General features: G+C 39.2%; 1 protein-coding gene across 1 annotated transcript in view; it reads right to left on the bottom strand.

The window, feature by feature from the left end:
• Positions 1-786: 786 nt before the first annotated feature.
• Positions 787-10594, bottom strand: part of LOC104148556 (sodium channel protein type 5 subunit alpha) — a 216933-nt gene continuing 207125 nt past the window's right edge. The window contains exons 25-28 of the mRNA XM_068934177.1: positions 8617-8758; positions 7775-7875; positions 7013-7283; positions 787-5548 (exon numbers count right to left, since the gene is read on the bottom strand). Of these exons, the coding sequence (XP_068790278.1) occupies positions 4314-5548; positions 7013-7283; positions 7775-7875; positions 8617-8758 (1749 nt within the window). The 3' untranslated portion in view covers positions 787-4313. The remainder of the gene's footprint in view (positions 5549-7012; positions 7284-7774; positions 7876-8616; positions 8759-10594) is intronic.

Raw genomic sequence — 10594 nt, 5'->3', positions numbered from 1 at the left:
ACCAGCTCAGTTTTGTTCTGTTTTAATATGATTAGGAACCTGCCGCATTCAAACAGAAATCAGAGCACTGAAACAGGATAACTAAATTGCTGCAAGCCTGTGTGGAGATAAGACCAAATTCAATAAATGCTTGTAACAGCTAGGGGAAGGACTCCAAGTGTGTTCGTCTGTCCCTCTTAAAACTTGTTGCGGGATTAAGGCATGCATGAAGCGGGGAGGATGCTACCTTCTCTTTTGTAATACCTATCCTGGCATGTTACTATTATAATAATAACCAAAATGCCAATCACTATAGTTAAACAAGAAATACATCCATATTGGTATTAAGCAAACCTCTTTTAAATTATTTTTTGTTAACCTCTAGGCAGGATTCCATGTTTCCAGGGGACCCCTCCTCCTCCGGCTCATGTTACCAGGCAGGATGGGCTGAAATAACAAAGTGGGGCTGGTCCTATAGATTGCACTCTTTGAAGAGAAGCTTTAAGGTCTACTCCAAATTCAGCTGAAGTACACAGAGGTTCTCCATTGATTTCAACAAGCTTTGACTCAAGCCTTTAGTGCGCTGTAGTTGGCGTTACAATGAGTGATGAACTTGAGTGGATTTCATTGATTAGCCTTCTAATAAAAGTTGCCATGCATTGCTCAGATAAGGGTGCTGAACAAGAGCGAGAGAAATTGCATAAATGATGATAAGATAACCAAAAAAAAAAAAATTTGGCACAGGAAATAGTTGTTATCCTCATTTATTTAATAAAGAAACATAATAAATTTGACTTTTTTCCAGGTACAAACAGCTTAATATATCCTATGATATTGGCTGATATTTTCCTTGCTCTTTTTGTAGCTTGAGTGATTCATGTTGTAGCCTTTATTGAACAAATCAACAGAAAAATATGGTAGCATTCACCATGCTTATAGACAGTGTGGGCCAACTATTGAGTCAATATCTTTAACTAAATCACTGTACTTGGAGGTTGTATCATTGCTAGAGTTGGATCAGTGTCTCCTTTAATAAAGATCTGCAAATCAGGTTATTTGAAGTTTTTAAGGGGAGTTCTGCATGTCACACAAGGTACCATTCACTCTTCATCTCTAAAGAAATGTGCCACAAAACAATAGAAAACCCAATAGAAAACCAACCTTCCATTTACAAAGCGTTTGAAAGTAATTTACAGTTCATTTTTAGAAAGTTGCACTGTAAACATCTATAGTTAAGACCCTCTTTCAGATTTTTGTGAATTATGATTTTTTGCAGGTTTTGGGTAGAAGACAGAACCGTTCGAAATTGCATCAATCGCACAGCAATGACAATAAAATGCAAGGGTGAAATGAGCAGTGGATGAGCTCTTTTGTAATATAATCGGTGACCAGCTAATCTTCCCATTACATCCCATTCATTATTAGGCCTCAATATTATTAAGAATATCGGTTGAGTATATTAAGAAGACACTTTTAAATATAAGTTACAAATGATTAAAATATTTGTAAAACGGTGCGATCAACAGAGCACAGCTGTGTGCAGGCTGGGTAGGTTTTTTTTTTGAAATGTTGACTGTCTGTATTATATCCAAAGAAATCAGATAGGAAATGCTCATTTTATTAATATTTTTCCTTCCATTTTTGTTCTGAAGCTTCGTAAGGAAAATAGTTTTGCCAGTTGTCAGCCAATAAATGCTTGTTCAGCAAGTAATGCATGTACTATTTCCTGATGAAGAAGTTTCATTATAGGCAGCTTGTTTCTAGCGATCAATAAATCCCATTGAGAAGAAAACATTTTAATCAGTAAGTCATGTCCTCTGAGTGTTTGCCACTCCATAAACTCACAAGGTACATATATATGTATAGGTATACATGTGTGTGTGTGTGTGTGTATAAATATAAAAATTACCTACTCTTTCTGGATGATATGTACAGTCAAAATAATATTACAACATAAATACAAGGGAATCTGTAGAAAGGTTCTCTAACTTGAGAAGCCTTGAGTGTTTGTCTTTTCTTGAAGGTGTGGGGAGGAAAGAAGAAAGAATATTTTCACTTTACAGAAAGAAGAGTAGTTCCCTTAAGTCGGAATCTAATTACATACAAGATTTAAAGGCAACAAAATCCCCAGAGGAAGAGCCCTATGTTATACGCCACAGACATGGGGCTAAAAGGTCAAGAGAGCAAGATTATAATAATACTTATATAGTACGTTTCACCCCCTTATAGCACTTTGCAATCAGTAAGCCTTACAACACCCCATGAGGTAGGTAAGTATTATTATTCCCATTTTACAGATGGGTAAACTGAGGCACAGTTAGGTTAAATTATTTGCCTAAAAATTACATGGCAAGACTCAGGAATAGACTCCAGGAATTCTGATGGCAAATCCTCTGAATTAACCCATAAACCACTCTCAAGTGAGTGCCTGAGACACCTCTCAATGAATGGAGAGAATATATTTGCCCATATTTACACAGATACATAGTCATTCTTTTATGTGTTGTCTTCACATATTTTGATTTGTTTACAGGACAGATAATACGGCCATAGATAAAGTTCACTGTAACATGTCGCTTTAATTCTTTTTGCCAACCCCATGTGGATTTTGACTCCTTTACAACCTGGGATGTAAATAAAAGTCAATGACAGTACACCTTAAATACATTCTTGATAACTTTGCTTCTCCAAGGTGAAAAGTACAATTCCTCTTCCTTAAAGTGCAATGGCTCATTGCAGAAACCTCAGGCAAGATTTTCCATGAAGTCCAACCAAACCTAAGTACAATCAGTCCGAAGGTGGAAAACAAAACAAAACAAAACAAAACAAAACAAAACAAAACAAACTCGTCTATAATGATGGACTTGTCTCTATATTCCACAAATACTTTCTCACATTCTATCAAGGCTGAAAGTTTAACAATAAATAATAACCTATGTTAGCATGTAAAACCTCTAATACTTTTCTACAGCCACACATCAACCTTCCGCACCTTTGTCATATCTTTGGCCTGAAGCTGATGGATACATCAGCTGTAAATATTTCTTTGCCAGCAGGAATGAAGATATCTATGTTTTCTAGCAGATTCTTACTATTGGTTCCTGTATTTCTTGTCCTTCCCCAGTTATCTAACTGTATTATCTGAGAAAATGAAAGATGGACACTGAGTAGAAAGGACTCAAAACCTCAGAACTTATGTACAGCTCCAGAGGCAGTTCCCCTCCCACCTTCTCCATCGCACCGTAGCAACCATTCTGCATGGCCCAATTGGCATTATCATTATTAGGGTGTTTTTTTTTTTTTCTTTTGACGTAATATTGATCTACAGAGTTTTCGATAAGGCTGTTTAGCTCGGTGTTCCTGGGGAAAACATAACCTATCCCACTCTCTTAAAAGAAACTTTGCCAGAGTAAATGGCGCTTTGGAGCACTACACACAACGTGATGCACTACTTCTATGAGAGTTTGACTGCGGTATTCAAAGCAGATTCTTGAAACATACTACAAAATTAGTGCTTTTATTAACAGTTTTACAAACAGAATCCATTGCTGTCTAGTTTCCTGATGGATAGAACAAGCCATTTTTCTTATTATTTGACATCGTTTCCTTCTCTTTGTTTTTTTTTGTTGTTGTTGTCGTATTCCTGCTGAGGAGCGGTTACAAGTCTCAAGAGGGAGGGATTAGTGTAATAAACAGTTAAAATCTTGCTAATTTAATAGTTTACTTTGCAACAACTTTCCTCTTCAAATGATGGGGATCCCACAAGTTCTTATTACCTTGACTCAGAGTTCATCTTGAAGAGTGTAAGGATCATTAATCTCCATGGAAAAAGAGACAATTTCTTTTAAGTAAAAAAATATCAAATATAATAAATTTATGAAAGACCATTCACAACATATACAGTAAGTGTTACATTTTGCTACAGCAGCTGTGATATATTTTTTTTCTTTTTAGAATGCAAGGTCATACATTGCCATAAGTAAACACACTAATATGAGTAAGACCTTAAATGAATGTATACAGCCAGGCTTTATCTGTGGATAGATATACACTGTGTTTACTGTTTTACAGTCTAGCATATTCATATTCACACCATTGATATAACAACTATGACCCTGCAAAGATTCTTCCTGTGCATATATAAATATAAATATTGAGCCAAGTCAAAAAGAGCAGGGTCAAAGGTTATATGACTTATTAGACTCCTGTAGTTAAGGGTAAAAACTCCATTGTTTCTTTTGCAACTAGTGTTTAATAAGAAGGCTGCTTCAATCGTTGTGTAGTTACAGCATTACATTCTGTAAACAATGTTTTAAAGCATTCTAAACAAACATTTAAACAATAGATTCTTTGTCTCTGTCTGGTGAGAGCAGACAATCTATAGCCTCATCGCTTTTGCTAGAGTCCGTAATCTTCAGCTGGAGATTATCACTTGTACCTCTGGTGACACTGTCGTAGGATGGAGGGAAAGATGTGGAGGACAGAGTTTCTGATTTGTCTATTGGCCTGCCATAATTTTCATTCATCATGAATGCGATGAGACCCTCCTTCTCGGGTGCATCGTCCTCAAGGATGCTGCTGTCAAAAGTTCTGTGCCGGTACAAGTAGGAAGCCTGCTTCATGGAGCGTCGAAACAAGTGTCTCCTATAGGCCCGCTGGATGATGATGGCAGAGACCTCTTCCTGTTTCCGTCTGAGAGTGGTTGTAATTGGTTCGTAAGAGATTTTGGATGGGTTCGCCGCCATGAACTTTTCTTCCATCTGTATTTTAAGGGCATCCATCTCCCCAGATTCTCCTAGCACCCTTTTTGTAAAAGCAAACAAAATATCCAAGCAATGGATCCTATCTCCACTGACCATGGGCAGGTCCATTGCTATGAGTTTAATTTTGTTTGGTTTCGCTATGCGCAAAGGTTCTGACAGTGCATCTGCAAAGTCTGAAAGTGCAGAATACTCAATAAACTGAGTGGCTTCAGGATCAAACTTCTCCCAGATTTCATAGAACATATCAAAATCATCCTCGCTTAGAGGCTCTGTACTTTCCTCAGTGGCTACACTGAAGTTCTCTAAAATAATCGCTATGTACATGTTTACAACAATGAGAAATGATATAATGATATAAGTAACAAAGAATAAAATCCCTACAGCAGGGCTTCCACAGTCTCCCTTTGAACCATTTGCATTTGGAAGGTTTGGGTCGCAATACGGTGGTCCAGTGTTTAAAATAGGATTGAGAAGACCATCCCAGCCAGCTGATGTTGTGATTTGGAAGAGACAGAGCATGCTGTTAGCAAAGGTTTGGAAGTTGAACATATCGTCAATCCCATACTCCTTCTTCACATAGGCAAAGTTAGCCATGCCAAAAATGGCATAAATGAACATGACCAGAAAAAGTAAGAGGCCAATGTTGAACAGAGCGGGTAGGGACATCATTAAGGCAAAAAGGAGAGTTCGAATCCCTTTGGCTCCCCGGATGAGTCTTAGGATCCGGCCAATCCGAGCCAAGCGAATGACTCTGAAGAGCGTAGGAGAGAAAAAATATTTCTGGATGATGTCAGAAAGCACAGTGCCTTGAAAAAATGAGAGAGGAAAAAAAAGCAATTCAGTACACGGGAAATAATCCCAGACTTCCTTTTAAAGCAATCCATCAGGATTATGGACAAAACCAGTGAAAAGTTCTCGTACTGGAAGACTCAGGATAAAGGCGTTGTAATTAGACTTTTCATTCCCATTTAATCCCTGCAAACTTTGTAAGACTATAAATAGATGTATCAGTGGTAGTGGCAGTTTTATTAAGGGAAGGCTGTCTATTGGGAACTAGGAACAAGGATCAGCTAAGCCAGGACATGAATATCTGCAGCTTTTTTGGTCACTGAGCTTTTGGTCACTGAGCCATTTATCTTGAATGAGGTTGGTAAGAACTTTTCTCACTTGACAACAATTTTGTCTGAAAATAATAGTGAGCCGATTCCTGTTTTTATGAGCCATCACCAAAACATAACAGGTTTCTACTGGAAAACTGCCTGGTATTTGCTTGTTAATTTTTCTGTTTTCCCTGACAAGCTGGGAGGTAGCTAATGGCTAAATTTACACAGTAAGGAAATGGGCTTGCAACACTGGGGTGACCCAAATCTCTGAAAAAGGGTGGGTTGGGCTGATTCAGGCGCCTGCAAAGCACAGGCTGGTGTCGGGCACCAGGGAACCCTGGATCTCCTGCACTGGACCTTGCAGGCTCCCTGGTCTGCAGGAGGGAGTTTAGAGCAGCAGGAACACCAGTCAGTGAAGAAATGGCTCTCTTTTCCTAACATGACATATTTTCATTCACACATTCCCATCTTCAAAGTGGAACATTTTTTGAAAGTGGAATTTTGGAGTTCCTTCATCTCACTTGATCAGCTCTTCCATCCCATCTTCCAGTTGCTACTCTATTTCCAACTTCAACCGCAAACTTTTTGGCAGGGTTTGAGCTTCATGTCTCAGCTGCATTTACGCACCACCTAGCTTATGCTCTCTGGCTGGGGCTGCAGAGCAGCAAAAGGCAGTATTTAACAATATGGATGAGACAACTGTATCTATCTGTTTTGTTCCCTGGAAAGATAAGGGCTTGGGGCTCCAGCAACAATAGGGCTGAATATAGCCAGACTCACCGCACCTACCCTCAAGGGCTATTTCACACTGTTGTATGTAAAAGTAAATAACAAAATAATAGCAACTATATTTGTCATTTTCATGTGAAATCAGTACTAATGGCATGATAGGATGATGGCTGTTATTTTCATCACTACTCTAAGAGTTTTGGCTCTGAACAGATTTGGTTGCCTATTACACCTCATCGTTTCCTTCATCACACAAGTTATTGTTAGGCAGTATTATACTGTATCATTTAAATACTAAAAAAAATCTTTAGGATCCAATCCTAAATAGAAAGTGCGTTTTATTGCATGAAACCTTTAATTGCCTGATTAAATTTATGTTGGCCTTTTTATGCTTTGAGTTTTGGTGAAAATGCTCCTGTCCTATTCAGATTCACCTACCTACAATAGACAGAATCACGACGACGAAGTCAAATATGTTCCAGCCATTGGTGAAGTAGTAGTGTCGCAAAGCCAGCATTTTAATGATGCACTCTCCAGTGAAGATGGCAACAAAAAGCATGTTTATTTTGTGGAGGATGTTCACTTTTTCTTGACTTTGGTCATCTGTTTCCACCATCATGGTAACCATGTTAAGGCAGATAAGAATCATGATGGAGACATCAAAGGCTTGTTTTGAGACGATATCAAAAATAAAACCTTGGTATTTGTTCTGGAGGAAAAGAAAGGATTATTAGTTAGAAAATTTGAACCATGTCAAAATGATGGCATCATTCTCCCCTTATTGATCAGCAATTAGAGAAATTAGGCAATATGCGCTTTCTGATTAGAATTTCATAAACATGAAGATGATGATGGATGGTTGGATGATGTGGTTTTCAAACCTATTTACTCATAATGCTCTTGAAACTACCGAAAAAAGACCCTTTGTGGACCGGGGCCAAAAATTCATTCAACGTAGACACAGGACCACTGTATGACTGCATATGTAAACTGGACTTTTAGCTAATATTGCAGAACAGTGGGAATTTTGTACCATACAGGTCACTGGACCTGCAAACTCTATCCAAATCAAAATACGTAAACATAAAGTGATTTTCATCTGTTTTTGATTGTCCCTTCTATATCTGGAAGTTGAATTGCATTTATTCTATTAAATATTCACCTACCACACATAGTTCAACTGAATTACACCATTCTTACCAGTGGCCTTGGGATTGGCTTTTGAGGTTTCTTAGATCCTAGTTTTTTCATTGCGTTATAATATTTTTTCTGTTCTTCTGTCATAAAAATGTCTTGTCCGCCTAAGTATAGGATGAGAACAGAACTGTTACTTTTGATGAAGAAAAATCCAACCGCTTGCATTCAAGGTCCTCTTCTATTTTATTATTTCCCCTGTCATGTAGCTTTTATCAAAATATCTAACAAGGGTTTGATAACGTGCAGTGCTGGAAGCTGCTTATCACGTGAAGGTGAAGGGCAGGAGACAGAGTAGTGCATGCAGTCAAGGAGGAGCAAGACGCAGTGTCAGATACTGTCTGCACTTGAGAGAGGTCCAGGGTGAGAGGGAAAATACAACAACTTCAATTCTTTGTTTAGAGACTCTGAAACAGTGAGGAACCCAGTTCTCAGGTCAGGTTGCTCCTTCCCTGAGCCCTGGACACACAGAGGGGGAGGGATGTGATGTGTTGAGGAGAACAGGTTGCGCTGCTCTGAAGGACAGTGTCATTTATACACTGGGGACGTCAGGACGGTCTGCGTCTCTGCGGCAGAGTTTCTGCCAGAGGTCCTGTCTGCCTAGGGCTGCTTTGCTCTGCTTTCTCCTGTGAGTATAGCCTCCCAGCTAGTATTTTCAGGACACTCATCCTGCAGAGTGGGGGAGATAAGGGACCGCTACAACTGCGTTTTGGTAAAAGTCATGCAAGATGGTTTCTGTGGCTGTTCTGTTAGTCTTGAGGCTACTGTGGCAAAGCCGCTACTTATAAATGTATCCCGTGCATTGGTTTCTGCAGCAATCACAAGGTGATGTGTACCATATGCAGTACTTATCTTTTTCTTTTGTTGGTTAAAATTGTCAATAATGACACCTATGAAGAGATTCAGCGTGAAGAAAGATCCAAAGATAATGAAAATCACAAAATACAGGTACATGTATAAATTACATTCCCATTCAGGCTGCTCCTCACACTGCAAAGGTAAAAGGAAAAACATGAAAATGGCTCATAGCAAAATATTAATGCAGTTAAAAGAAGGCTGTCCATTGGCAACAAATACTAGTAAACAGAAAAAAAACAGTATCCTCCCCATAGCAGAGCTGGTGCTCTGTTTGAAGTTTACTACTTGTATCTGAAATGCCATGGTCATTGCAGCTACATTTCATAATACTGTCACAGCAATCATACTGCTTCAAAAAGTGCAACTTCAGAATAAATCCAATAAAATGTACTCAGCCTGAACCCAGAAGAGGAAAAGAATCAATCTTCTGATTATCCCTAATCTTATATGAACTAATGGTACTTCCAATAACAAAAGTATAATTGCAGTGTAATTAAATGCTACCGAAAAACACTATATTGAAAGTCAATGTATTTGAAAGCATAATCTTTCTTCTGTGAAGAGTAGAAATGAACTATCTGGTGGTTGTTGTATAGAGGTAAATGCCACTTTCTTAATGGAGAACAAATACGCAAGTAATTTTGATCATAATATCCATATCAGAAAGAACTTTTCCAATTAAGAAGTAATATATGGAAAATCAGTCAACCTAGAGTTATATGAATTTTGCCAACGTCAAGTTTGTGTCTAGAGCTCTGAGTTTTTAACAGTTTATCTTGCTTAGACAGAGTGGAGAAAGGAACAAATCATGGAGTTTTGAAAAAGCCCAGTGACACTACAGCAGGCTCAGGCTTTCCAGAGCCTCATCTTCCGCTTTTATGGGCACACACTTCATTTTGGAGTGCAAGAGCTGGAATTACAGGGTTTGGACTTTTTACCAATTTGTGCTCTAGTAGTCCCAATATTACTTGCGTGAGGTAATGACCTTGAACTAACACCAAAGCTGCCAGACCAAGCAATGTGGTCTGATAGCCTCAGATCACAGGCACCACGTTTGGCAACAGTGCTCAGATTTGCCCCACCAGCTCTCAATATCCAAACAAGGAGCCTACACCAGAAGCTCTCATCTCCTTGAATGCCATATTTTCACATGAATAATCCTGGGTTGCATTCAGCAGCAAGGAGGACGCACACATGTGCATGTAGTACAAGAACAAATCAGCGTCACAGGCTATGTTACACAAAGGTACTTTTCTGCCCCTTTGAGGGCATGAGATTCTTCAACCTCTTATTCCTCCATTTAGAGCTTGACTCACTGTCACACAGTTCAGTCTGTGAAATTCCCATTCACACCAAATAACTAACTGCCCTGAAAATTAACTGGGAGTATAATCTTGATCCTTTAATATTATTAAAAGAGGGCCAGGAGACAACATCCCGAGCAGTTTTGGAGATAAACAAACAAACGCACGTGGTATAGCAGGGGAAAAGGCTTCCTTTTTTAAGCTGAAAAGGGCATTGAAGGAATCAGCCACAAACCCACGGCAGAGCTTCGCGGCCAGGGCTCCAGCTCATCTCAAGCCAGGGCTGGAAATTAAGCACCAGCCTCTCCCCAAGTCCTGTCTGCCAAGAGCTCCTCCACTCCCTTTGAGCAGAGCGACTGAGCAGAGCGGGACTTGGCTGGAGATGAAGACGTAAGGAGTCTGAGGACGTGGAGCTACAAGGGAATGTAATTTAAATCCAGCATTTTAAAGACGTTCCAGCCATCAGAAGTTAGATCTATGGAAAACATGAGAGTCAATGGGGAGAGCAGAAGAGAGACGAGAGAGAGGACACAACTTAGATCTTCAGTAGACTCACTCTCATGCCGGAGGTGCCTCTCTGTGTTTGGCATTTCTCAGGACAAAATCCTGCATGCTAAACTCAGTGCTTCCTCAAGGAAATTAGATAAATCAGTGGTACAGAATG

This window comes from Struthio camelus, chromosome 2, assembly GCF_040807025.1.
Source record: "Struthio camelus isolate bStrCam1 chromosome 2, bStrCam1.hap1, whole genome shotgun sequence".
NCBI lineage: Eukaryota > Metazoa > Chordata > Aves > Struthioniformes > Struthionidae > Struthio > Struthio camelus.
The sequence above is the reverse complement of the archived record's forward strand: the minus strand, read 5'-3'. Positions and strand labels throughout refer to the sequence as shown.